The sequence below is a fragment of the Palaemon carinicauda genome, chromosome 40 (genome assembly GCF_036898095.1).
Source record: "Palaemon carinicauda isolate YSFRI2023 chromosome 40, ASM3689809v2, whole genome shotgun sequence".
In the NCBI taxonomy this organism is placed as follows: domain Eukaryota; kingdom Metazoa; phylum Arthropoda; class Malacostraca; order Decapoda; family Palaemonidae; genus Palaemon; species Palaemon carinicauda.
In genome coordinates, this window is record NC_090764.1 from 59,018,058 (window position 1) to 59,045,783 (window position 27,726).

The 27,726-nt window shown below is 45.3% G+C and overlaps 1 protein-coding gene across 1 annotated transcript in view; it reads left to right on the top strand.

Moving 5' to 3' along the window:
- The window catches only part of vih (ubiquitin conjugating enzyme vih), a 123,410-nt gene that overhangs the window by 47,169 nt on the left and 48,515 nt on the right, over nt 1–27,726 (top strand). Inside the window, exon 2 of the mRNA XM_068363786.1 lies at nt 7,570–7,684. Within this exon, the coding sequence (XP_068219887.1) occupies nt 7,570–7,684 (115 nt within the window). The remainder of the gene's footprint in view (nt 1–7,569; nt 7,685–27,726) is intronic.

Below are 27,726 nucleotides of genomic sequence, written 5' to 3' on the forward strand. Positions count from 1 at the left end.
TTCAGTCAACCTTATTTCTATAAACTTTTCTTTCTATTATAAAAAAACCCTTATTATTTCTGATGTTTTTATAACTCGTATCCTAACAAGCGTACCTTCATATTTATTTTGAAACAAATTTACAATAATCTATTAGTTATGATTTGAGTAACAGGTGTGAACCAAATAGAGATAAGGACCCTTAAGCTAACATCATTACCAATAATGAGAGAAGTAAACTTTGATTCTTTAGTACTGTAGTTGGTGATTAGAAAATTGCTTGAGAATCTGGAATTATATATATGTTTGTGGAACATATTGTGAATAACAATTTCCAAGAGAAAGAGTGAGTTTTGATAAGGAAATTTACTAGCAAAATTGTGAATATGCCTTGAATTGACACAAATCAGCAAAATTGAATGAGTTTTTTTATGGGTAGTAATCATGCAGAATGGTTATGAACCCTTCCAAAATTTTCCTTGTGCTTTCTTAGTACAAGGTCACCATCAGTGAGGAAAGAAAGATCACAGGCAGCTATCCCAAAATCCTTTAAATATCTAAAGGACTTGAGCTGCCCATTCTTGTTTGCCCATAGTTTCCTAGCTCGTGTATTGGAACGAGATATGGCATGACTGTTCGCCTGTCTAACATGACTAATGGTGTGTACAGGGCCTAAAAGGACTCAGGTTTGAATATAGTAAAGAAAAAAAAGTTATATACTCTGGAAATTAGTTGACCTTCAGCATGTTTTTAAATATTTAACTTAGCCGGTGAATATATAATAGCTGCAACTCTGTTGCTCGACAGACACATACAGTAAAAACTCGCCAGCGATCGCTATACAGGTTGCGGGTGTGCCCACCAGCGCCAACTGTCGGCCAGATACCACTCTCGATGTAAACAAAGACTCAATTTCTTCTCTGTCGACGTGTCGACAAGACGTACTTTACTCGCTGTTGAACCTGGAGTTTTTCCCATCATATTTGGTGAAGTACTTTAATTTGGTTTGAGCTTTCGCAGTACAGGTGTTTTTCTTCAAATAAATCCTTGAACTCTTTTTTTGGATCGGATTAATTGTTGATGACTTAAATCGTTTTTTTTTTTTGGAATTTTCCCTTGACTAATTCAAAATGGCTGACCCTTCACAAGTTCCCAAGTTCAGAAAATGTAATGCTAGGGACTGTCATAGGCGTCTTCCAAAGGCTTCTCTCGACCCTCACACTGTTTGTTCCAATTGTCGGGGTAAAACCTGTCAATTGGAAGATCGGTGTGAGGAATGCGTGGGCCTTTCGGAATTCGATTTTATCGAATTTGAGAAATATACACGCTGACTAGAGAGAGATAGGGTAAGGAGAAGTTCTTCTAGGTCGGTAGATTTTTCCTCTCCACATGCCCCTGAACCTAATCCTTCCCCTGTAGTGGTTGTTCCTAACCCCCCTCCTAGCACTCAGGAACCATCGATGGCAGACATGATGCGTGCTATTCATGCCTTGGGGGAGAGAGTTGAGTCTTTAGCAAGTGACCGAAATCAACTCATGGCGGACGTTAAGGAACTCAAGTGTCAAAGTGCCACGAAGGATAGTGTCAAAGTGCCTAGTGTTACGCAAAGTGTTGTGAACAGTGTTGCGCTCGAGGGTTCGTCTGTTCGTGCCTGTCGTCCTCCTAGTCCGGGACCTCTTGCAAGCTCCCAAGCCCAGGGGAGAAGCAATGTCGTACGACTCATGGGTTCGAGAGGCCTTGATCAGCGAACAGACGTTCCCTCTTTGGTATCAGGCGTATCTCTCCAAGATCGCCCCTACCAACGTAAGACGAGAGAGTCCATTTTTACCTCGTCGTCCGAAGGTGTTTCTCGTAAGAAACCTTGGACCAAGGTCTCCAGACCTTTAAAACGTAAGTCGGTCCCTTCAGGACAAGTCCAACGTCCCGGTTGTAGCCACTGGGACAGTTCGGACCCGTTGCCGTCATCTGATGACTGCTCGCCGCCTAAGAGAGGCAAAGTTGTGCCGTCTCAGTCGCTCACCCCGTCTGTTACCGCACCTGCTTCCGTAGACCCTAAATGGGTGTTACTGCAGGACATGCAGTCCAAGCTTGCGTCCTTGATGGAGGACTACAATGCGGAGAAGGTTGCCGCTGAAATTACTGGCCAACAACCATCCAAGCGGTCTGTTGTGCGTCCTGTTGACGTTGAGGTAGCTTTCTCGCGTCAACCAGTTGGGATAGTACCTCCACCGATGCGACCCAGTGTGGATTGCCAGCCGCACATTGACGTTAGGCAACGCACGGATGTGGTTGGTGACGTTCAGGACGTTCATCAACCATCAGATGTGACTTGTTTTGACGCGGTGCGTCAACCTCCGCAACCCGGTATGGTGTTGACTGCACAACCCAGACGGTCTAAGCAGTCTCGGGTGGACGCTGTGCGTCCTCGTGCACCTGTGGTTGTTGACAGTTCCCAGACTGTTCAGCAGTTCCATGACGCTGCGTCCGGCTCCGTCACGTATGCACCAGTGCGACCGGACTCGGAGAGTCAAACGTTGCCCACACTTTTGCCGTTTTCTCATCAGTTATCGGATGAGGAACTGTCAGATGAGGACGTTGCTGAACCACATCCTGAGGATCAACCTTCAGAACTTGATGAGCCTAAAGCAGTTCAACCATCCTTGGACTCTAGAAAAGTCATGGCTGTGTTTAAGGAGTTGTTCCCTGACCACTTTATTTCTGTGGCTCCTCGTTCGCCGCCGTCAGAGTTTGTCTTAGGCGTTCCTACTACCATGCCTGCCTTTACTAAACTCGTTCTCTCTCGCTCATCCAAGAAAGCTTTACGGCTGTTAGGCGATTGGTTAGAGACCAAGAGGAGTTTAGGGAAGACAGCATTTGCCTTCCTCCCATCTAAACTCTCATCTAGATCGAGCGTCTGGTATGCCACGGGAGAAGTTCTCGGCTTGGGAGTTCCTGCCTCTGCCCAGGGCGACTTCTCAAGTCTTGTAGACTCTCCCCGCCGCCTTGCCATGAGACGCTCGAAGATTTGTTGGTCACCCTCGGACCTGGACCACCTTCTTAAAGGTATATTTAGGGCGTTCGAAGTCTTTAACTTCCTGGACTGGTGTTTAGGAGCCCTGAGTAGGAAAATCTCTTCTGCTGATAAGGATGTTTCCTTACTCATTATGTCCTGCATGGACAAGGCCGTCCGTGATGGGTCCAACGAACTTGCCGCTTCATTCACGTCCGAGTCCTGAAGAAACGAGAGTCTCTATGTTCTTTCCTGTCTGCTGGAGTGACGCCATGCCAAAGATCTGAGCTTCTCTTTGCGCCCTTGTCCAAGTTCCTGTTTTCTGAAGTTTTGGTTAAGGAAATTGCCATGTCTTTAGTGCAGAAGGACACCCAAGATCTAGTTGCGTCCTCGGCTCGCAAAGCTCCCCCTTTGCCTACATTGTCTGCTAGACCTTGGATAGACACTCCAGCGTCTCGGTTTATCCCGCCCTTTCGTGGCAGAGCCTCCAGCAGGGGAGGTGCTCGTGCCGAAGGGAAGAGAGGAAAGAGAAAAGGATCCAAGTCCTCTAAGGGCAGAGTCTGACTGCCCGCAACTTCAGACAGCAGTAGGTGCCAGACTCAAGAACTTCTGGCAAGCCTTGGAGAAGAGAGGCGCAGATCAACAATCTGTGAGGTTGCTCAGAGAGTGGTACAAAATCCCTTTTGTACGCAAACCCCCTCTAGCGACGTCCCCCATCGATCTCTCTCCCAGGTACAGAGAGGAAGAAAAGAGACAAGCCCTGAAACTGGAAGTGTCTCTTTTGCTAGAGAAGGGAGCGGTGGTCAAAGTCTCGGACCTTCAATCACCGGGGTTTTACAACCGTCTCTTCCTAGTATCAAAGAAGACAGGAGGTTGGAGACCGGTGCTAGACGTCAGTGCTCTGAATGTCTTTGTCACAAAGACGAAGTTTACCATGGAGACCACAAAGTCAGTCCTAGCAGCGGTCAGAAAGGAAGACTGGATGGTCTCTTTAGACCTAAGGGACGCCTACTTCCACATCCCCATTCACTCAGACTCCCAACCCTTTCTGAGATTCGTCTTCGAAGATGTGGTGTACCAGTTTCGGGCCCTGTGCTTTGGCCTAAGCACAGCTCCTCTCGTGTTTACGAGGCTTATGAGGAATGTGGCAAAATTCCTCCACTTATCGGACATCCGAGCCTCCCTTTATTTGGACGACTGGCTTCTCAGAGCCTCTTCCAGTCGTCGCTGTCTGAAGGATCTCAATTGGACTCTAGATCTGACCAAGGAATTGGGACTCCTAGTCAATTTGGAAAAGTCGCAGCTGGTCCCATCCCAAACTATTCTGTATTTAGGGATGGAGATTCACAGTCAAGCTTTTCGGGCTTTTCCGTCGGCCCCCAGAATAGATCAAGCCCTGCTCTCCATCCAGAAGATGCTGAAGAAAGAACGCTGCTCAGTCAGGCTGTGGATGAGTCTGGTAGGGACGCTGTCATCCCTGGAGCAATTTGTCTCACTAGGAAGGCTACACCTCCGTCCTCTTCAATTCCATCTGGCTTTTCACTGGAAAAAGGACAAGACGCTAGAGGCGGTCTCGATCCCAATTTCCGAAAAGATAAAGTCTTGTCTGACTTGGTGGAAGGACAATATCAGCCTACGAGAGGGTCTTCCCCTGGCAGTTCAGATACCCAACCACGTTCTCTTCTCGGACGCATCGGACTTGGGCTGGGGCGCGACGCTGGACGGTCGGGAATGCTCAGGTCGGTGGAACTCGAGTCAGAGGAGCATGCATATCAACAGCAAGGAGCTTTTGGCGGTTCATCTGGCCTTGATAAGCTTCGAGTATCTCCTTCGAGGCAAAGTGGTGGAAGTAAACTCGGACAACACCACGGCCTTGGCGTACATTTCCAAACAGGGAGGTACCCACTCACTGACGTTGTACGAGATCGCAAGGGACCTGCTCATCTGGTCAAAAGATCGAGGCATCTCCCTAGTAACGAGGTTCATCCAGGGCGACTTGAACGTCCTAGCAGATTGTCTCAGTCGCAAAGGTCAAGTAATTCCAACCGAATGGACCCTCCACAAGGATGTGTGCAAGAGACTTTGGGCGACTTGGGGTCAACCCACCATAGATCTCTTTGCAACCTCGCTGACCAAGAGGCTTCCAATCTATTGCTCTCCAGTTCCGGACCCAGCAGCAATACATATAGATGCCTTCCTCCTAGATTGGTCACATCTGGATCTTTACGCATTCCCACCATTCAAGATTGTCAACAAGGTACTGCAGAAATTCGCCTCTCACTAAGGGACAAGGTTGACGTTAGTTGCTCCCCTCTGGCCCGCGAGAGAATGGTTCACCGAGGTACTTCGATGGTTAGTAGACGTTCCCAGAAGTCTTCCTCTAAGAGTAGACCTTCTACGTCAGCCACACGTAAAGAAGGTACACCAAAGCCTCCACGCTCTTCGTCTGACTGCCTTCAGACTATCGAAAGACTCTCGAGAGCTAGAGGCTTTTCGAAGGAGGCAGCCAGTGCGATTGCTAGAGCAAGGAAAGCGTCTACCATTAGAGTCTACCAATCGAAGTGGGAAGTCTTCCGTGACTGGTGCAAGTCAGTTTCCGTATCCTCGACCAGTACCTCTGTAGCCCAAATAGCTGATTTTCTCTTATACCTGAGAAAAGGACGATCCCTTTCAGCTCCCACTATCAAGGGCTACAGAAGCATGTTGGCCTCGGTCTTCCGGCATAGAGGCTTAGATCTTTCCAACAATAAAGATCTGCAAGACCTCCTTAAGTCTTTCGAGACCACTAAGGAGCGTCGTTTGGCTACTCCTGGGTGGAATTTAGACGTGGTCCTAAGATTCCTCATGTCAGACAGGTTTGAGCCTTTACAGTCAGCCTCCCTGAAAGATCTCACTCTTAAGACTCTTTTCCTGGTATGCTTAGCCTCGGCTAAAAGAGTCAGTGAGCTTCATGCCTTCAGCAAGAACATCGGATTTTCGTCAGAAAAAGCTACTTGTTCTCTGCAACTTGGTTTTCTAGCCAAAAATGAGCTACCTTCTCGTCCTTGGCCTAAATCTTTCGATATTCCCAGCTTATCGGAGATCGTAGGCAATGAACTAGAAAGAGTCTTATGCCCTGTTAGAGCTCTTAGGTTCTACTTAGCTCGTACTAAACCTTTACGAGGCCAATCTGAAGCGTTATGGTGTTCGGTTAAGAAACCATCCTTGCCTATGTCAAAGAATGCTTTGTCATATTTTATCAGATTGTTAATACGAGAAGCTCATTCACACTTGAGTGAGGAAGACCGATCTTTGCTTAAGGTTAAGACGCACGAGGTTAGAGCTGTAGCAACTTCCGTGGCCTTTAAGCAAAATAGATCTCTGCAAAGTATCATGGACGCAACCTATTGGAGAAGCAAGTCAGTGTTCGCGTCATTTTACTTGAAAGATGTCCAGTCTCTTTACGAGAAGTGCTACACACTGGGACCATTCGTAGCAGCGAGTGCAGTAGTGGGTGAGGGCTCAACCACTACAATTCCCTAATTCCATATCCTTTTAATCTGTCTCTTGAAATGTTTTAATGTTGTTTTTATGGGTTGTCCGGAAGGCTAAGAAGCCTTTCGCATCCTGGTTGATTTGGCGGGTGGTCAAAGTCATTTCTTGAGAGCGCCCAGATTAGGGGTTTGATGAGGTCCTGTTGTATGGGTTGCAGCCCTTGATACTTCAGCTCCTGGGGGTCTGTCAGCATCCTAAGAGGATCGCTGGGCTCCGTAAGGAAGACGTACTTATAAGGCAGAGTAATCGTCTAAGTCGACTTCCTTACCAGGTACCTATTTATTTTGGTTTTGTTATATTGATAACTGTCAAAATGAAATAAAAAACTCTTAGCTTATACGATGTAAACATATTGAACTGGTCTCTACCCACCTCCTTGGGTGTGAATCAGCTATTATATATTCACCGGCTAAGTTAAATATTTAAAAATGATATTTTAATTATAAAATAAATTTTTGAATATACTTACCCGGTGAATATATAAATTAAACGATCCTCCCTTCCTCCCCAATAGAGACGCAGTGGGATGAGAAGAAATTGAGTCTTTGTTTACATCGAGAGTGGTATCTCGCCGACAGTTGGCGCTGGTGGGCACACCCGCAACCTGTATAGCGATCGCTGGCGAGTTTTTACTGTATGTGTCTGTCGAGCAACAGAGTTGCAGCTATTATATATTCACCGGGTAAGTATATTCAAAAATTTATTTTATAATTAAAATATCATTTTATATAAATATGTAAATGGCTGTAGTCAACAAATATCTTGAGTGTTTACTCTCACAACCTTGATTTGTGTATGCAGTAATTTGGTAATAACAGTAATTTACAGTACAATATCGCATATTGTAGTTAGGAAATATTTTACTATGTAATTTAAGATTACTGTACAGTTTACACTAAAATTCTCGGTTACCTGATTGATCATTTGTTAAAATGAAGTCATATTTGCTATCAGTACTGTTTCAGAATCCTTTTTGCATTGGTATATGTAGGTTAAGTTCCTCTCACTAATACTCTACATATATACAGTACTAATATTTTTTCCAGACTCCAGCATGAACTAATGACCTTGATGATGTCTAGCGACAAAGGAATCTCAGCTTTTCCAGAAGGGGACAACCTTTTTAAATGGATTGGTACTATTCAAGGGCCAGCATCTACTGTAAGTTTAGTAACTTATGAATCTGATAATCTTTATTTTTTTTCTGTCTGACACATACCCCATCTTCAGTGTCTCCTGCATGCCCTATTGTAGTTCATCTTTTTGACATAATTTCATAATTAATAGCCTATTTAAGGATAAAATTCCACATTGACACTGAAATCAGCTATAACTGTGCGAGTCCAGCAGACAAAATGTAAACAGAATTGTGGTTACGTTCTCGGCAATCCTTATCTTTCTCCAGCCTTTCGATAATTTTAATGGTAGTGTTAATGATGGTATATTAAAGGATTATTTTAGTTTAGTACTGTATATGTATATAAAAGCATTTTTAAATATAAGACTTACCCGGTAGTTATATATATAGCTTACGTCCCTGACGTCACGGCAGAAAATTCAAAACTCGCGCCAATCGCCGATTGGATAGCCAGGTGTACCACCCTTGCGCCCTAGCGAGGTACAGTAGGGTCCCGAATTACACGTGTTCTAATTACGCGATTCCTCAATTACGCGATCGGTAGTTTTTAAAAATTAAATTTCCTGTATCTGCGAGGAGCATTCTAAATCCGCGAGTCAAGCACCGCGAAGCGTAGGAAATCTATTGTTTTCTTAATTGTATAGGGGGGGGGGATGGTTTCCTGATGTCTGAGAAGGGGGGGGGAGAATGTGAGAGAAAGATTTCTGTTCAAACATTTTAAGACTAGTTTTGGATGAAAAAATTTTAAGGTTTGCCCATCTGTTGTGTGAACTTGTCGCTAGGCTAGCCTAACTGTCCAACACCTATATGTATAATATTCCATATTTGTACTAATTAATTTTTATACTTCCGTTGTGATTATGGTGAAAAATCCTTATTCATTAAACTTTAAATTAAAAACCATCAAAATCAACAGTGCCATTTGAAATATTGAAAAGTTTCCAAAAAAAAAAATCAATAGAACAGGATCGTCATGGGAACACCTTTGTTGCTTTCGTGTGCAAGACTACCGCTATCATCCAGTAGTAGTGCGTTGTGCTCCGTTTCATCTAAATTGTTTGAAATTCTTTTATATAGTACTTTTGAAACCAAAAATTAAATTAAATAAAGACTATTTTATATCATGCTACTGCCAAACATGTCACTACAACCAAACCCATTACTTTGTTTAGTACGTTCCATCGCCGATCATAACGAACTCTCTAACCAATTTTAACATCTGTCTATAGGTTAACTTTTGCGGCAAAAGATATCTTACCAGGTACTATGTAATAATAATTTTATAATTAATGTTGTTTTATTTATCCTTAGAAAATCAAAATAAATTAAATATGAACAATTTTGTTTCGTGTTTTTTTTCCTAAAAAAACGCCTCCTTAAAAGGAAAACGTTTTTTTTACGTTTCATCGCCGATCATAAACGCATTTACTCCTGAAAGTGATATTGAAGAGCTTTTACTAAAGATGTTATTTTATTATAAATAAAGATTATAAATAGGTGGTAAAATATCTATAATTAAAGTGTAGCAGCATCAAGAAATGTTGGGGTTCGCCCTTTACATAAGAATGTACTGTACATTGGATTAGACAGAACGTAGAAAAAATCAATTAGGGAAAAATCGGTATTCGATATCCTCTTCATCGCATCGTCAATCGGACTTTTTATTTTCTTTAGTCTCAGTCGCTAACTAGTTATCGCACTGTCAAGATCTGCACACATTCCGATAATTCACATTTGAAGGTTTTCTGGGAGAGGATGGATAGAGAAAATACCGAACTATATAAAATGTTTTTTTAACCTGTTAAGCGTCACCCACGTGATAAACCGTTCACCATGATCTACTCGGTACCGCCTTCAACTGTATATTCCGTTCATGACTTTAATTGCCTTTTACAAGCCGTCAGTCTCGTGATATTACGTTTACTCGTATAGTAAGTATAGGATCACCACTTGGCAACACTCTCAGCATATGGGGACTGTGAATAGAAACTTATATGATGTCTGGCAACTATTTTTCTGAAGGTAGCTTGATGTTAAAAAACTGGTTAGTGGTTTCCTATCAGTGCGCTCGGGCGTTCATGCATAAGTGGTTATTTGTTGTTCCTTTTGTAATGAACGGTCTAAAGAGGAAGGTTATTTCTTTAGATGAAATAAATGATATTCTTGTTGAGGAATTTGATAAAGATAACCTGTTTGATAATGAGAGCACAAGTTCTGAATCCTCCAGTGATGAGTATATTGAAGACACAAAGTTTTCTTTCGATGCCGAAAGCGAAAATGACTTCTCATTACCGAATGACTGGACAACGAAATTTCACAAAACTATAAAGGGAAAGGAAACGCCGAGAGAGGGAAAGAGAGAGAGAGAGAGAGAGAGAGAGAGAATAAAGTGGTTAAATAATGTACAAATGTATGACGAACATATTTGAAAACTATACAGGAAACGATATGAAGAGAGAGAGAGAGACTTATCCCTTTCCTTTTGTTGCTTATCCAGGCGTAAGATTTACGATTGAAGATAAAAAGAACCCATTAGAATATTCAGTATTATGTAGCCATTTGAAATGAAATAATAGTAGTATTAATTGTTTTTTTTACTCAACCATTTAATTAATATCCCTACTTTTAACTATAATTACGAATTATAAGCATAAAGAAATGATATTAACTTTGAAAAATTATCATTAGTGAAATGACCGCTCAGGGCAAAAAAAGCGTGACGGTACGTTAGCGGCAACCTGGTCCAGGGGGGACGCTTAGATGTTTTCTGGCAGAAAATTACGGTAGATTATCGTACAGCAGCCTAGTGCACACTTGCGCCTAGTGGCCGTGTTTACGTGTGGGAGTGTCATCATGGATATACAGTACTATACTGTAATTTTTAACTATTGCTAGATACTGTATCAAACCTTGAAAACCCTTTTTTGTTTTTTGTATCTATAGGAAATAATTCTACATTATTCGGAAAATACTGAAAACAGTAAGCTATGCATAGTACAGTAGTAAATACTACAGTCATAGAAAATTATCAAAACTTTTAACAACTTTTTATTGTTTTATTTATCCATAAAAGAAATTTTGTACAGTATTTTATAAAAAAATCTATAAGAAGGATTTCTTACAGTATTGTTAAGATAAAAGCTACAGTATATATATATATATATATATATATATATATATATATATATATATATATATATATATATATATATATATATATATATATATATATATACACACACACACACATACATACACACACACAGTGTATACTGTATACAGTATATACATAGCTAGAAAGCTAGAAATGGAGTGAAAAAAAATTGACGGGTAGGTTGCTGTTTGCCGCCATGATGTGTTTCGAAATACACGAATTTCCAATTACACGAGGCCTTTCATCGACCAAATTCTCGCATAATTCGGGACCCTACTGTACCTAGGAACCATTCCAGGAACCCTCATATATTCCCTGCCGTTGCTAGCGGCGACACGTGGATATTCTGCTCGTCGATTTATTGATTTGATTTGGTGAAGTACAAAACTTTGGTTGTTGACTCCCGCTTGTTTGATTTTGCCATTGGATATGCTTTAATACGATTGGATTTAGAAAATTTTGACCCTTGCTTGTTATTGATCTCTCTAAAATTTTTCAAAATGGCCACCCCCCCTATTACTTTTAGGATGTGTGTGAGTGGGTGTAAGATCCGAATGGCTAAAGCTTCTCTTGATCCCCATTCTCTCTGCGTTAATTGCAGAGGTAAAGGTTGTGATTTGGGTGATCGTTGTGATGAGTGTGTTCTTTTGTCAGAGCATGAATGGATTGAGTTTGATCGCTATAGGCGTAAACTAAAAAAGGGATAGATTAAGAAGAAGTTCTTCTCGTTCTTCTAAAGACTTTTCCTCTTCCCATGTCACTGACCCTATTCCTTCCCCTGTAGTGGTAGATCCTGATCCTGCTACTGTAACTGCTAATGAGCCTTCGCTTAAGGACATGTTGATAGCAATTCAAGCGCTGGGCGCTAAAGTGGAATCGCTTGCTGCGGACAGAACACAGCTTATGTCCGACGTTAAGCAGTTAAAGGGCGAAAGTGCAAAAAGTGCAGTGAAGTTAAGTGTTGTGGAGGGTGCGCCTGCTCGCATCTGTCGTTCTCCTAGTCCCAGACCTCTTCCAAGCTCCGCAATCCCTGGGAGAAGGAATGTCGAATGGCGTAAGGAGACAAGAGGCTTTAAAACACGAGCAGACGTCCCCTCGAACGTACCTGTTGACGTTTCCCAGGACGTTCGCCCTCACCATCGGAAAGGTGAGTTGTTCCGTAACTGACATACAAACCACGCTATTTAATAGGGGTATTACTTTCGGCGTAACTGAAATGATGAGCCATTAAAATTTAACGAGGGTTTACCACCCACACCGCTAGTTAGCGGGGGTAGGAGAGGGGAGCTTGCAGTAGCCGCCCCCCCCCCCAGCCTCACACACACCTGTGCTTGAACTCATTTTGCTCTCAGCTCGGATGGTAGACGGATGTGTCCTCTTTCATCCTCGCCGCTCTTTGGCAGCCATTAATGCTTTTTTGCTTTCTCTTTGACAGGTTTGTGTGTGAAGTTGGCCTCTGCGATTATGCGCACCTGTCCTGGATTACCCGACCGCCACTGCGGAACATTCATGTCGGCGGTCGAGACAGACCCTCACACCCTTTGCCCTTACTGTAGAGGTCAACGGTGTGACAGTAATAACAAGTGTGGTGAGTGTAGGGAGTGGTCTACCTCCCAGTGGGAGAGCTTTTCTCGGCGACGTAAGAAGTCCAGGCGGGATCTTTCTCCTTCGAAGATTTCTTTGAAAGGAGAAAAACCCAAGGACTCTTCTTCCCACTCGATCGGTCTCTTTCGAGAGACGGTCGAGTGGTAGCGTAGACCATGGTACTGTTTTCCAAGCTCGGGGATTGAGAGATGGCGTTGTCTCCCCTAGCGAGGCAGCTCCACCTCTCCCCCCGGGGGAGGATGTGTCATCAACCCATCTATTGCAGCTTTGGTCTTCCTTGGGGCTCGAGGGTTTGCCCTCCAAGGAAGCATTACTTGACTACTTCCGATTGGGTGCCGCTGTCAAGCAATTGCCGACTTTAGCAGAGGTTGATCCTCTGTCAATTATCGACGTTGTGGTGTCAGGGGTATCCAATGCGGTTTCTCCTAATACCTCTGCCTCTTCAAATCCCGCAGCAGCTGAAGGCTTAGTTTCTCCCGTCCCTGCTCAACCAACGAGGGAGGAACTAAGTCCAACAGTCTCTCCTGCTGGTGTTGCTCCCCTCGGGGGAGTTCACTTACAGACACTCCTCTTCGGAGGACTGCAGAAGGTCAGCTTGCTGATCCAACGGCCCCCAGAGGGCGTATCCGCCGCAAGGCTCGCCTTCCTCTTCGCCAGAGAGGCCTTCCTTCACCTGCGGTGAGGAGGTGCCTCATTTGTTCACCATCTCCGTTGCAGTCCGCCGCAGAGGAGCCTCGTCAGCGTTCACCGACTGTTCCTGCTATGGTCCTGGACCTCTCAGCGGATAGTTCACGATCCCCTTTGGTGAAAGGTCGTCCTTCCAAAGGACACGTCGACCTTCCACTCGACAGACCTGCTGACCTGCCGTCGCCGTTCCTGAGAGCAGATGCGCGCTACGCGCCTACAAAATCTGACTTGCATGCTAGTCAGGCATCGAACCCTATTACGGGGGATCAAGGGCGTATGCGCCATCGCGCGCATACGTCCCTTACGCGTCATGCTAATGATGAGCATGCGCGCCGACGTTCTCCTGCATGCCAGGCTTTGTCTAAGGTAGCGCGCCACTGCACGCCATCAACTTCCTGCGCGCCAGCACTCTCCTGCGCGCCCACGCCCAAGCCCAGTGATCTCTCCTGCGCGCCAACGATCTTCGGATCTGGGCTCTGTTGTGAAGTCAAAGAAGACTTCTCCTACGCGCCAGCCTTGCCAACGCGCCAAATGCTGTCTCCAGCGTGCCAGGGCTTGCCATCGGGCAGTCACCCTCTCGCTCCCACGAGGATACGCACCCGTGCCCATCCTCTCCTGCAGTTGCGCGCCAACAAGATGCGCGTCCACACGCACAGGCTCCAACTGTGCGGCCTCGCACCCACGCGCATAGGCTCCAACTGCGCGGCCACGCGCTAGGGGTATTTCTCCTGTGCGCGCGCGCCCTACGACATCTACTGGGGCGCGTGAACTCTCGCCCTCACGTCCGTATGTCCAACGACCTGATCCTGCGCACTCTCCTGTGTGCCCACAGTCTCCCGCGCGCTCCTACGCGCCATCACTCTCCTGCGCGCCCTCGCCATCACCCGCGCAGCACGCGCATCAGCAGTCTCCTGCGCGCGCGCCCCATCAGTCTCCCGCACGCGACCCCTGGTATTCTTCATCACGCGAGCACCATTACGCGCCCCCACGCGAACGTCAATACCCTCCCGTTCGCGAGGCTGCTGGACAACGCATGGCAAGGTGGCCATCGCCGCGTTCCCCTCCCCCCAAGCGCATAACAGCGCGCATTGCGGCGGAAGGGAAACATCCAGAAAGGTCCAGGATCCCTTTTTCTTCTTTTCAGGCGAACCCCCTATGGAAACTCCTCCCAGGGATCCGTCGATCCCTGTCCCTCCAGAGGGAGTGTCTGACAGCGCGTCTGTCAGTCGACAACCATGGTTTGGTGCGCTAATCACAGCAGTTACCCAGGCTTTCAAGCCTGTTCTCTCTGAGTTAGGTCACAGATCCTTTGCTGTTTCTACCCCTCTGAAGAGAAAAAGACGAGTTCCGGACGCGGTGTCTTCTTCGAGAACTAAGTTGACTCCTCGCAAGCCTTCGAGGCAGGTTCCTTCATCCCCCCAGACTTTTTCTCCCTCCCTGTCAGACTAGGACTTCCTGTCCTCAGGGGAGTCACGTGAGGTGAGACGTTCCCCCATCGCACCAATGAGGGAAACCCCACCTCGCGTTATAAAGTCTTCTCGGGTAGGGGCTGAAGGGAACCTGCCACCGTCTGTGTTAGAGTCCTACATCCTTCCCAGGAAGGAGTCGAATGACTCGAAGACGGTACCAAAATCCTTGACAAGACTTAGAACGGAGCCAGCTAGCCACTCGGAGATTCCGCGAATCTCCCCAAGAAGAGCCTTTAGGGACAGGAGACTTCGCTGCAAGTTCAACATCCGGAGGAGAACTATAAGAGTTTGAGCATGCATTTTGGCTGGTTCTGACTCTTATGAGGGCTCTCAATGGGTTTGCCGGCCCAGAGATCCCCCCTCGAGAGGGCAAAGACACGGTCTTGGACTGCGTATTTGGCACTCATAAACCTCCTAAGACCAGTGCGGTCCTGCCCTGGTCAAGATCGCTGTTCAGCTCTCAGAGTTGTCCTCCTCCAACCGTTCCAGTGCCGGCAACAAGCTTCTCCCACCTCCCCGCGTACAGCAAAGGAGGTACTTCGAGATCTTGGAGGAGCCTTTTTAGCTCTTCCCCTCCACCATTCGCTGGAAGAGCTTACCAGGGGAGTCCCTCTTGAGAGACTCAAACCTGCAGGTTTCCTTCTCGGCAACCGAGATCCTTAACCAGGAGAAGGTTGCGAAGTGTGCTATGCAAGCCACATCGTGACTGGATATCTGGTTAGGGACCTTAGGTATCCTGATACACTCGGAGGACTTCTCCAAAGAACGTACCAGGAAAGCTACGGAGATGTTCCTCCTCTTAGGCACTCGCACGATCGAGTTTCTGGGCCACCAAGTCTCGAACTTGTGGGCAAACACCATCCTGAAACGTCGGGATGCGGTGGCTGAGAGGTTCCTTCAGAAGGTCCCTAGCACCGAGATAAATAGGCTCAGGCATTCTTCCTTAGAAGGAATGAAATTGTTTGAGCCTAAGGATGTGGAACAGGCCACTGAGAGGTGAAGGAAGTCCCACCAAGACTCCCTCCTTCATAGGGCTTTGACATCTAAGCCCTATAAGCCTCCAGCACCCCAGCAGTCCCGTCCGACCAAGACCACGAAACCGACGGCAGCAGCGAAGACAGTGGTGTGTAAGCCCTTTCCTGTCAAGGACAGGAAAGGCAAAAAGTCCTCCAGAGGAGGTAAGAATCCTAGATGGAGCAGCCAAGGCCGCAAACGCTAGGATTGGCAGTCCCCCTGCACGTCCACCAGTGGGGGGATGCCTACAAAGCTGCGCAGACAGGTGGCAGCAACTCGGGTCTGATTCCTGCACGATTTCCGTAACCAGTCAGGGATATCGCATCCTGTTCACAACATCTCTACCTCCCCTGACGACGAATCCAGTGTCATTGAGCTCCCTTGCCATGGGATCAGCAAGGGGGCAAGCCCTTCGGGCAGAAGTCCAGACCCTGTTGAAGAAGGGCGCTCTCCAAGAGGTCCTCGACGGGTCCCCAGGCTTCTTCAGTCGACTCTTTCTTGTAAAGAAGGCGTCATCGACCTCTCAGCCCTGAACAAGTTTGTTAGACAAACTCCGTTCAGCATGGAGACTGCAGACACGGTCAGACTTGCAGTGAGACCGCAAGACTTCATGTGTACACTGGATCTGAAGGACGCGTACTTCCAGATCCCAGTCCATCCGTCTTCTAGGAAGTACTTAAGATTCAGCCTAGACAACAAGGAGTACCAGTTCAAGGTGCTGTGTTTCGGTCTCTCCACAGCACCACAGGTTTTCACCAGAGTGATCACCCTAATATTGTCGTGGGCACACAGGATCGTCTTCCGTCTCCTCCGTTATCTGGACGACTGGCTGATCCTAGCAGACTCTGTGTCATCCCTTCAACACCGGGACAAACTTCTGGGACTTTGCCAGGATCTGGGGATCATGGTAAAACTCGAGAAGTCTTCTCTGCTTCCCACTCAAAGACTGGTATATCTAGGCATGGTTATAGACACCAAACTCCACAAAGCCTTCCCATCAGACGACAGGATAGCAAGGCTGAGGAAGGTCGCAAGCCCTTTTCTCAGACGAGAACTAACAGCCCAATCGTGGTTACGTCTCCTCGGTCACCTTTCATCGTTGGCTCGTCTAGTTCCCAACGGTCGCCTCAGGATGAGATCCCTCCAGTGGTGACTCAAGTCCCGGTGGAATCAAGGTTACGATTCCCCGGATGTCCTGATCCCTATGGGACCTGCGGAACGGACGGACCTCCAGTGGTGGGTGACAGACGAGAACCTACGAAGAGGAGTGGATCTTCTCGTCCTCCCCCGTATTTGATGCTGTTTTCGGACGCCTCAAAGAAAGGGTTGGGGGCCCACGTACTGCACCACACGACCTCAGGCCTGTGGTCAGAATCAGAAAAGTACTTCCATATAAATCCTCTAGAGATGAAGGCCGTCTTTCTGGCCCTTCAACAGTTCCTACAATACCTGGCGGGTCACTCTTTGGTGGTGATGAGTGACAACACCATAGTAGTAGCTTACATCAACAAACAAGGCGGTACCTTTTCGAAGCAACTATCCCATCTTGCAGTTGAGATACTGAGATGGGCCGATGTCCACTCGATTCCGCTATCGGCACGTTTCATTCCAGGCATAATGTGCTCGCCGACAATCTGAGCAGAGCGTCTCTGATAGTGAGTACCGAGTGGTCTTTGGATCATCTAGTAGCCAACAAAGTCCTGACTTTGTGGGGTTCTCCGACTGTGGATCTGTTCGCAACAGCTCTGAACTTCAAGCTTCCGCTGTACTGCTCCCCAGTCCCAGACCCCAAGATTATCTGGCAAGAGGTCTTCCAACAACGGTGGGACAACATCGATGTTTACGCCTTTCCCCCGTTCTGTCTGATGAGGAGGGTGCTCAACAAGACCAGAACATCTGTCAATCTTGCGATGACCCTCATAGCTCCGCTATGGCATCATGCGGAATGGTTTCCAGATATTCTGAAACTCCTAACGGAGCTACCGAGAGAACTCCCTCCACGGCACGATCTACTCAGACAACCACATGCCAACATCTTCCTCAAAGCCGTAGCTTCGCTACGACTTCACGCCTGGAGACTATCCAGCATCTCCTCGCTGAGAGAGGATTGTCGCAACAAGTTGCGGTCAGGAGTTCTGGACATCTGCGAAAGTCATCCGCAACTGTCTACCAGGCAAAGTGGAAAGTCTTCTGTGGTTGGTGTCGTGGAAGGGGTATCTCTCCACTCGATGCCACTATTCCAACAATAGCGGAGTTCCTCGTGTATTTGCGGGAAGAAATGCGCCTTTCAGTCTCGGCAGTGAAAGGCTATCGCTCAGACTTAAGTCTAGCTTTCAGGCTGAAGGGAATGGACATTTCTTCTTCGCTGGAACTTTCCCTACTCATACGTAGTTAAGAAGTTACCTGCCCTCAGTCGGAAGGGAGACCTCCTCCATGGAACGTGGTTCGAGTTCTCAGGTCTCTTTAGACACCTCCCTATGAATCATTACGCCAGGCTTCAGATCGCCACCTAACTTGGAAGACGGTGTTCCTACTAGCTTTGGCTTTGGCTAAACGTGTTAGCGAACTTCATGGTCTCTCGTATGACATTGCCCATTCAAGGGGATGGGGGGAGATAACGTTCAAATTCGTCCCTGAGTTTATTGCTAAGACTCAGAATCCGGGAGTAGCGGATCCTCGGTTCGAATCCTTCCGGATTTCTAGTCTCCGTTCTGTAACAGATGACCCAGACCATCTACTATGCCCAGTAAGGAGTTTGAGGCTATATCTTAAAAGAACAGCTGCAATTCGTCCTCATGTGCTAGCTTTATTCGTTAGCACAGGGAGGACTAAGAGGAGGGTCACTAAGAACACCATCTCTGCATGTATTCGCAGGGTGATTCATCTGGTCCTGAATCCAGATCCTCCTCCGTCACGTCGCCCTAGAGCACATAATGTCAGGGGCGTAACTATGTCCCTGGCCTTCAAAAAGAATTTTTCAGTGACACAGGTCCTTCAAGCGGGGGTGTGGAAGCATCAGACAACCTTCACGGCCCACTACCTGCAAGACGTGACCCACAGGAGGCTCGATACGTTTTCTATCGGCCCTGTGGTGGCTGCACAACAGCTGGTTTAAAACCTCAAGCTCCTTATTGGACAAGTAGCAGAAGGTTGAGGGCATTGTTACCCGGTTTTAGTCTGCATGAATGAAAAGGTTTGACTGTCCCTTATTCTTTTCTTCATCATCCCCTCTCTTGGGGGAAAGCAGCATCGTGGGTTCTCTGCATAGCTGACCTCAAACCACTGCAGGTAAACCATATTTCCTTGTGCTCCTAGTAAGTTAATACTGTCACGTTCCCATACCCTGACGAGGTGGTATTGGGAAAGTCCTAGTCTACAAGTTTCCATCTAAAGAATTTCATTATGCCTTCACACACAGCTTGCGTAGGCCGCAGTCCTTGCGTAGCAAGGTTCTAGCGAGGTGCAGGGACTCCTTGTTTGTTGGGTGCTGACACACTCGAATACAAGTCCCCGGGCAAAGCCGAAAAGCCAGTACTGGCTGGGACGTCCACCCTTCCTAATTGGTGAGTCACCCCTATTAAATAGCGTGGTTTGTATGTCAGTTACGGAACAAATAACATATTCGTAGATAATTTGTATTTTTCCTAACTATACAAACCATAGCTCTTTAATCAAACTTGCCCGCCATCCCTATCCCCCTTGAAGTCCTACCTCCAAGCACAGGTGTGTGTGAGGGGGGGTGTTGTTAGCATGTTACCCTCCCCTGCCCCCGCTAACTAGCGGTGTGGGTAGTAAATCTTCGTTAAATTTTAATGGCTCGTCATTTTAGCTACACCGAAAGTAATACCCCTATTAAATAGTTAAGGTTTGTATAGTTAGGATAAATACAAATTATCTACGAATTTGTCATGTTAAGTTGCTTTCGTCGTCTTCGAATGACGCAATACCTAAAAGAGGCCGGCGACTAACCTCCAGACCTCTCAAGAAGACCTTTGATAAGGCCAACCAACGTCCTACTAGCACTGCGCGGCCTGGCTGTAGCCATTGGGATAGTCCAGAGTCGTTTGAGAATTCTCCTACTAAACGTCCTGCTAGGACGTCGAACTCTACCAAGGATCCTGCTAAGCAGTTGTCAGGACCAGGCTTAACCTCGATTCATGCTCCCCCGCAGCCGTCAGACTGGTTTTCACCATCCAGACGCTCTGAACGCCTGAGCGATGAGGAGGACGTTGTGGTATCGTCACCAATATCACAACGTAAAGATCCTAACTTTCACACGCTACAAGAGATGCAACACAGGCTCTCTTCTTTTATGCATAATTACCAACGTAGCAACAAGCCTCAAGCTGGCACACGAGACAGTCCTTGCCAGGCTCGAGACAGTGAGCGGTCTGCTCAACACGACGTGAAACGTCCTGTAGGACGTGTTCCTGAACGTAAAGTTAAGCTGGCGGTGATTAAGGATCTTGAACGTCCTCATTCGAGGCGCCGAGCATCCTGCTAACTTTAGCATTGAACGTCCTTTAGGACGCAATCCTGAGCGATTAGCTAAGAACGTAGTTGGCAGCCCTAATGTCGATCGCTCTTTACTCCGAGGCGCCGAACGTCCTCTTAAGCGCAAAGATGAACTGCATTCAGAACGTGAGCGCGAACGTCCTACATACAAGCTGTCAAACGTCCTAGTTCTCAGGACGCCTATCGCTCTTCAAGGCACTATATTGAACGTCCTCCAGGACGTGTCACCGAGCGACAAGCAGCCTATTAGGCCGTTGAGCGGCAAGCGGTACGCGGCGCCGAGCGCTTGTCAGGAAGCGTCAAGAGTTTTTCAGAACGCGACCCTGAGCGACTTACTTCTTCACTTGTTACTGTGCTTTAGAAGTGAGTCTTGATTATGACAATGAGGCATACGCTCTTCATGATAACGCTGATTCTAACTCGGATCATATTCAGAAACACGTTAGTTCCGATCGCGTTGATCGCAAGCGTTTGGATGAGCGGCAAGTGACACTTCTGCTTGATGATATACGTGATGTTCCAGTTTCTGTTGCTGTCGGAACTCAGGATCTTCATGGGAAGGACACGGTTCTCAACACTGTTGCTCCAGTTGGAGCTGTACCAGAGAAGGACATTGAAGGGCAGCTTTCTCCTGTTGAGTTTGAGGAAGTTTCAGAAGAGAAGACTCTATTTCTTTTCATCCTTCAGTAGATCTGAAAAAACTTATGAAAGTTTTCACTGAGGAATTCTCAGACTTTGTTGTACCAGTTGCTCCCCGTTCTCCACCTTCCGAATTTACTCTTGGGAAGGCTTCAAAGAAGTCTCGGTTTACCAAGATGGTCTTGTCACGATCGTCTAAGAGGGCTGATGGGTGATTGGAGGCAGTCCAAGAAAGACCTAGGGAAAGCGGCTTTCGCATTTCCTCCAGCTAGACTAGCATCTAGGTCTAGTATCTGGCATGAGACAGGAGAAGTTCTCGGCTTTGGGATACCTGCCTCTGCCCAGGGAGATTTCTCAAGTCTTGTAGACGCCCCTCATCGGTCGGCCATGAGGAAGACCAAGATCTTCTGGTCTACCTCGGAGCTGGAGCATCTGCTTAAGGGCATATTTAGAACCTTCGAAGTTTTTAACTTCCTGGACTGGACGTTAGGAGCCTTGGGCAAAAAAGTAGCTGCTTTTAAGGAGGGGGATACCTCTACCTTAGTCCACTTAATGTCCTGTATGGATAAGGCTTTGCGGGACGGATCCAATGAATTGGCAGCACTTTTCTGCAGGCATTCTCAAGGAAAGGGATCAGTTGTGCTCATTTCTGTCTCTGGGGGTTACTCCCTTCCAGAAATCCGAGCTGTTATATGCGCCTCTGTCTCCCTTGCTGTTACCACAAGAACTCATAAAGGAAATATCCTCTGCTTTAACCCAAAAGGCTACTCAAGACCTGGTCTCTAAGACAGCCAGAAAGGTACTACCACCTTCTTTTTCCAGTCGCAAAACTAAGGAAGAAACATCTTTTCTAAGTTCTCCCAACCCTTTCGAGGGAGGTCTTCCAGCAGGGGTAGCTCCAGACCCGATGCAAGAAGAAATAAGAGGAGAGGCTTCAAATCATGGCGAAGCAGAGTCTGACTGCTTTTGCCTTCAGGCAGTAGGAGCCAGACTACTCAACTACTGGCAAGCGTTGGAGACGAGAGGAGCAGAACAATGGTCTATCCAGATCTTGAAGGAGGTTTACAAGATCCCCTTTCTAGGGAATCCTCCTTTGGTCTTAGCTCCAGTGGATCTCTCTCCCAGATACAGAGAGGAGGCAAAGAGACAAGCTTTAATTATCCAAGTGTGTCTCATGTTGGAGAAGGGGGCCATAGAAAGAGTACAGGACATATGTTCTCCAGGCTTTTACAACCACCTGTTCCTGGTACCCAAGAACTCGGGTGGATGGCGTCCAGTCCTGGACATCAGTGCATTGAACAAGTTCATCCAGAAGACAAAGTTCTCAATGGAGACTTCGAAATCAGTTCTTGCTGCAGTAAGGAAAGGCGACTGGATGGTGTCTTTCGACCTCCAGGACACCTATTTTCACATCCCAATCCATCTGAGCTTCAGGCCTTATCTAAGATTCGTATTCAAGGGCGAAGTGTTTCAATTTCGACCCTTATGTTTCGGCCTCAGCACAGCCCCGCAAATATTTACGAAACTCATGCTCAACATAGCAAAGATCCTCCACTCAAGGGGCATCAGAGCCTCCCTGTATCTCGACGATTGGCTTCTCAGAGCTCACTCATACGATCACTGCCTGAAGGATCTCCAGACAACTTTTAGACTTACGGAAGAACTGGGTCTCCTTGTCAACAAAGAAAAGTCTCTCTTGATTCCATCACAAGAGATTCTTTATTTGAGAATGATGATTCGGAGTCGAATTTTTCGGGCTTTTCCGTCTCCTTTAAGGATAGAGCAAGTCAGTTTGAAACTGATCTTTTCTAAGGAAAAACATGTGTTCAGCGAGGAAATGGATGAGTCTAATAGGAACCCTCTCCTCCTTAGAACAATTTGTTCCCCTAGGAAGACTGAACCTTCGGCCTCTCCAATTCCACCTCAATCACCATTGGAACAAGGAGAAGGACCTGGAGACTCTGAGCATTCCAATTACGGACTCCATCAAAGACTGCCTTTGGTGGTGGGACGAACTAAGCAAATTCCAAGAAGGTCTCGACTTATCTCAAAAGAACCCAGACTTTGTGTTATGTTCCGACGCATCGGACTCAGGGTGGGGAGCAACTCTGAACAAGTTGGAAGTTTCAGGGCTGTGGTCAGAGACTCAGAAGGACTTCCATATCAATCACAAAGAATTGTTGGCAGTCTTCTTATCCCTCAAAAGTTTCGAAGGGTCGGTTATCAATAGAGTGGTACAAGTCAATGCCGACAACACGACGGCATTGGCTTACATTGCCAAACAATGGGGAACTCACTCGATATCTCTGTACGAAACTGTGAAGAATCTCCTTTGTGGGCAAAGGAGAGGAATGTGGTCCTAATGACGAGGTTCATCCAAGAAGAGAAAAACGTATTGGCAGACAGCCTCAGCAGAAGAGGTCAGATCCTACAGACAGAGTGGACGCTCTATCTACAAGTATGCAAGAGTCTGTGGCGACTTTGGGGTCGACCATGCATAGACCTCTTCGCAACATCAAAAACAAAGAGGCTAGAGGCGTATTGCTCTCCAGTACCGGATCTAGAGGCAGTCCACATAGACGCGTTTTTGTTGGATTGGACCAATCTAGACATGTACGCTTTTCCACCATACAAGATCCTGTACAAAGTGATACAGAAGTTCGTAGCAACCAAAGGGACCAGAATGACACTAGTGGCTCCCTTTTGGCCGTCAAGAGAATGGTTCTCAGATGTACTGGAATGGATGATAGACACTCCAAGAAGCCTTCCATTAAGAGTAGGTTTACTCAAACAACTTCACTTGGAAAGATTCCATCAAAACCTCCACGTTCTTCAGCTGACTGCCTTCAGACTATCGAAGGCTTTTCGAAGGAGGCAGCTCAAGCCATTGCAAGAGCAAGAAGAACATCAACTATCAAGGTTTATCAATCCAAGTGGGAGGTTTTTAGAGAGGTGTAGAGTCAACTCTGTTTCCTCATCCAGTACCTCTGTAGCTCAAATTGTGGACTTCCTGCTCCACCTACGAAGGAAGCGCAACTTTTACTCCTCGACAATTAAAGGATGCAGGAGTATGTTAGCGACTGTATTCAGACACAGAAACCTGGATCTTTCTAACAATAATGATCTACAAGAACTTCTTAAATCCTTTGATACTACAAAGCAATGACTCCAAGATTCACCAGCCTGGAATCTAGATATTGTATTAAAATTTCTTAGAGTGACAGATTTGAGCCCTTAGGTTCAGTTTCCTTGAAGGACCTTACTATGAAGACTCTGTTTGTTCCGTAACTGGAATACAAACCACGCTATTTATTAGGGGTTATACTTTCGAAGGAGCTGAAATGACGAGCCATTAAAATTTTAGCGAGGGTTAACTACCCACACCGCTAGTTAGCGGGGGGTGGGGGCGGGTAGCTTGCTACCACTCCCGTTCACACACCTGTGATTTAGTCACTTCACTTTTGGCTTTTATCGAGAGCGGTTGTTTCCTCTCTCCCTCCTCGCCTATTTTGGACTGCCATTAATTTTTGTCTTTTAACTTACTTTTTCTTATACGTGTGTATATATATAAACATTCTTAATGTTTATGTACAGTGAACCCTCGTTTATCGCGGTAGATAGGTTCCAGACGCGGGCGCGATAGGTGAAAATCCGCGAAGTATTGACACCATATTTACCTATTTATTTAACATGTATACAGTGAACCCTCGTTTATCGCAGTAGATAGGTTCCAGACGCGGGCGCGATAGGTGAAAATCCGCGAAGTATTGACACCATATTTACCTATTTATTTAACATGTATATTTGGACTTTTAAAACCTTCCCTTGTACGTAGTACTGTTAACAAACTACCCTTTAATGTACAGAACACTTAATGCATGTACTACAGTACCCTAAACTAAAACAGGCACAAATATTAAAGGCGATTTTATATCATGCGTTTCCTAAACACCTAAAAAGCACGATAAAAAATGGCAACCAATGTTTTGTTTACGTTTATCTCTGATCATAATGAAGAAACAAACTCATTTAGTGTACTGTACACATATATGTATAGGTTAGTTTTTGCATCGATTATACTGTATTGATGTATACAGTATGTTGATTTTGTTATTACCAATGTTTTACTTAATTTTCCTTAGGACTTCCAAATGAAATGTTTTTCTTTATGACGCCACCTGAAACGACGGCGTCACAAAGTACGCTCAGTAAACAACCACGCTCAGAACAAAGAAGGCATTTAACGCGCATGATGAAAGTGATAAATAATGATATTTACAGTAAAAGCATTTACAAAATATGTTATTACAAATATTATTTACCGTATCTATATAAAATCATACAGTACATACTGTACGTAGCAAAGCAGGAAAACAATTTACGAGAGAGAGAGAGAGAGAGAGAGAGAGAGAGAGAGAGAGAGAGAGAGAGAGAGAGAGAGAGAGAGAGAGAGAGATTGTTTTACGTACGTAAATGTAAATTTTAAGCAAAAAAAATATGATAGGCTTTTAAAACCTTCCCTTTAACTTAATGCATACAGTACTAAACTATAAAACAGACACAAATATTAAAATGTTTAAGTAAAAAATAAAGATTGTTACTGTACTCACCACGAAAGAAGTTCAAGAAAAACTTGAATGATGATGGCGATGAATTTGCTGCACAGTAGAAATGATGATGATGAAGCTGATGATGTCTTCTACTGTGCAGCCAATAATACTGTAGTATTTTACGTCTCTTCAGACGGAGGTGTCTTTTCCTGGGACACCTCTTCAACTTCTTCCTGAGACACTTCTTCAATTTCTTCTGAGGGCATTGTGATCGGAAGTTGCTGCCGCTGCTTCTTCTTTCGCAAGAGCATCCTGTAGGGAGCCATGTGTTCATCGATCTTGGTGCAGAATTGTACAGAACGAACCATATCCTCGTCCCACTCTTGCGACATTTCTTTCACCTCATTCGCAAGCTTGCAGAGCTTGGCAAGCCGTTCTAATTTTAAGACCGTTTCTTCGACATTTTCTTGGAACTCTTCCTGTGTTTCACTGTCTTCACTGCCCGATTTCGTCAGGTCTTCGAGGTCTGCGGCCGCGTAACTTCTACTGTCTTTTAACATAGTATCGAGAAGCGTCACCTTCTCAGCAATCGTCATCATCTTTCGGTGCTGTTTAGGCTCACTACCAGCCTTAGTAGAAGCAGAAGGCTTGGGAGGCATTGTACAGTAGGGTTTAACAGAAAGTTCAACTTAAAACAGTCGCACACAGCACAGATTAAACTTCACAAAGTTAAGAACGTCTACTCAGCAATACGCGGAAAGAGAAAGTGAACGATGCAGACCCGCGAGAACTGTGATGCTGGAAGTTGAAGATGCGGGCAAAACACCAATCACAGGCTAGATAACAAAACTTGAGTTTTGATTCGTCATCTGTCAGCGCTTGAACCAATCACAACCCGTCTTACAGTACATGGTGCGTTGGTTACTCATAGAAGATGCCCCGCGCATACTGAACGTACGTAGATTAAGTACAAGGGTACCGTAATAATAATAAATAATGATAATAATACTGTACAGTACAGTAATAATAATAATAATAATGATTAATAATAATAACAATAATAATTTTATTAACAACAACAACAATAATAATAATAATAACAATAATAATAAAAATTTACGTACGTACGCTATTTTACGCCTCTCTCTCTCTCTCTCTCTCTCTCTCTCTCTCTCTCTCTCTCTCTCTCTCTCTCTCTCTCTCTCTCGTACGCTTACAGTACTTATTCGAAATGTGATTTTTGCAACAAAGAATATTATTGGATGCAGTACTGTACTACGTACGTATACATACAAAAGATTCATGGAAAAGAAGCACATCCATTACAGTACACACCATTCTAATATGGTATGACTGCATCTGATTTGCGTTTCATGTTCGATTTAATTTTACTACGTACTGAATTATCGTATGATCACATTCTCTTTTCGTGTTTTATTTCTTTCTGTGCTGAATTATATATCATATGTAATGCAATGAACAATCAGTAAGAGCAGATATTACTAATTACAGTATTAATGGAATTACAGGTAACAAAATATCGTATTTGGTTATCTTCAGATTTCGCGGTATTTTCGAATTTTCCGGAAAATCCGCGATATGTATATATATATGGGTTATGGGAAAACCCCGCGAAGTGGTGAATCCGCGATTGTCGAACCGCGAAGTAGCGAGGGTTCACTGTATTCGGACTTTTAAAACCTTCCCTTGTACGTAGTACTGTTAACAAACTACCCTTTAATGTACAGAACACTTAATGCATGTACTACAGTACCCTAAACTAAAACAGGCACAAATATTAAAGGCGATTTTATATCATGCGTTTCCTAAACACCTAAAAAGCACGATAAAAAATGGCAACCAATGTTTTGTTTACGTTTATCTCTGATCATAATGAAGAAACAAACTCATTTAGTGTACTGTACACATATATGTATAGGTTAGTTTTTGCATCGATTATATTGATGTATACAGTATGTTGATTTTGTTATTACCAATGTTTTACTTAATTTTCCTTAGGACTTCCAAATGAAATGTTTTTCTTTATGACGCCACCTGAAACGACGGCGTCATAAAGTACGCTCAGTAAACAACCACGCTCAGAACAAAGAAGGCATTTAACGCGCATGATGAAAGTGATAAATAATGATATTTACAGTAAAAGCATTTACAAAATATGTTATTACAAATATTATTTACCGTATCTATATAAAATCATACAGTACATACTGTACGTAGCAAAGCAGGAAAACAATTTACGAGAGAGAGAGAGAGAGAGAGAGAGAGAGAGAGAGAGAGAGAGAGAGAGAGAGAGAGAGAGAGAGAGAGAGAGATTGTTTTACGTACGTAAATGTAAATTTTAAACAAAAAAAATATGATAGGCTTTTAAAACCTTCCCTTTAACTTAATGCATACAGTACTAAACTATAAAA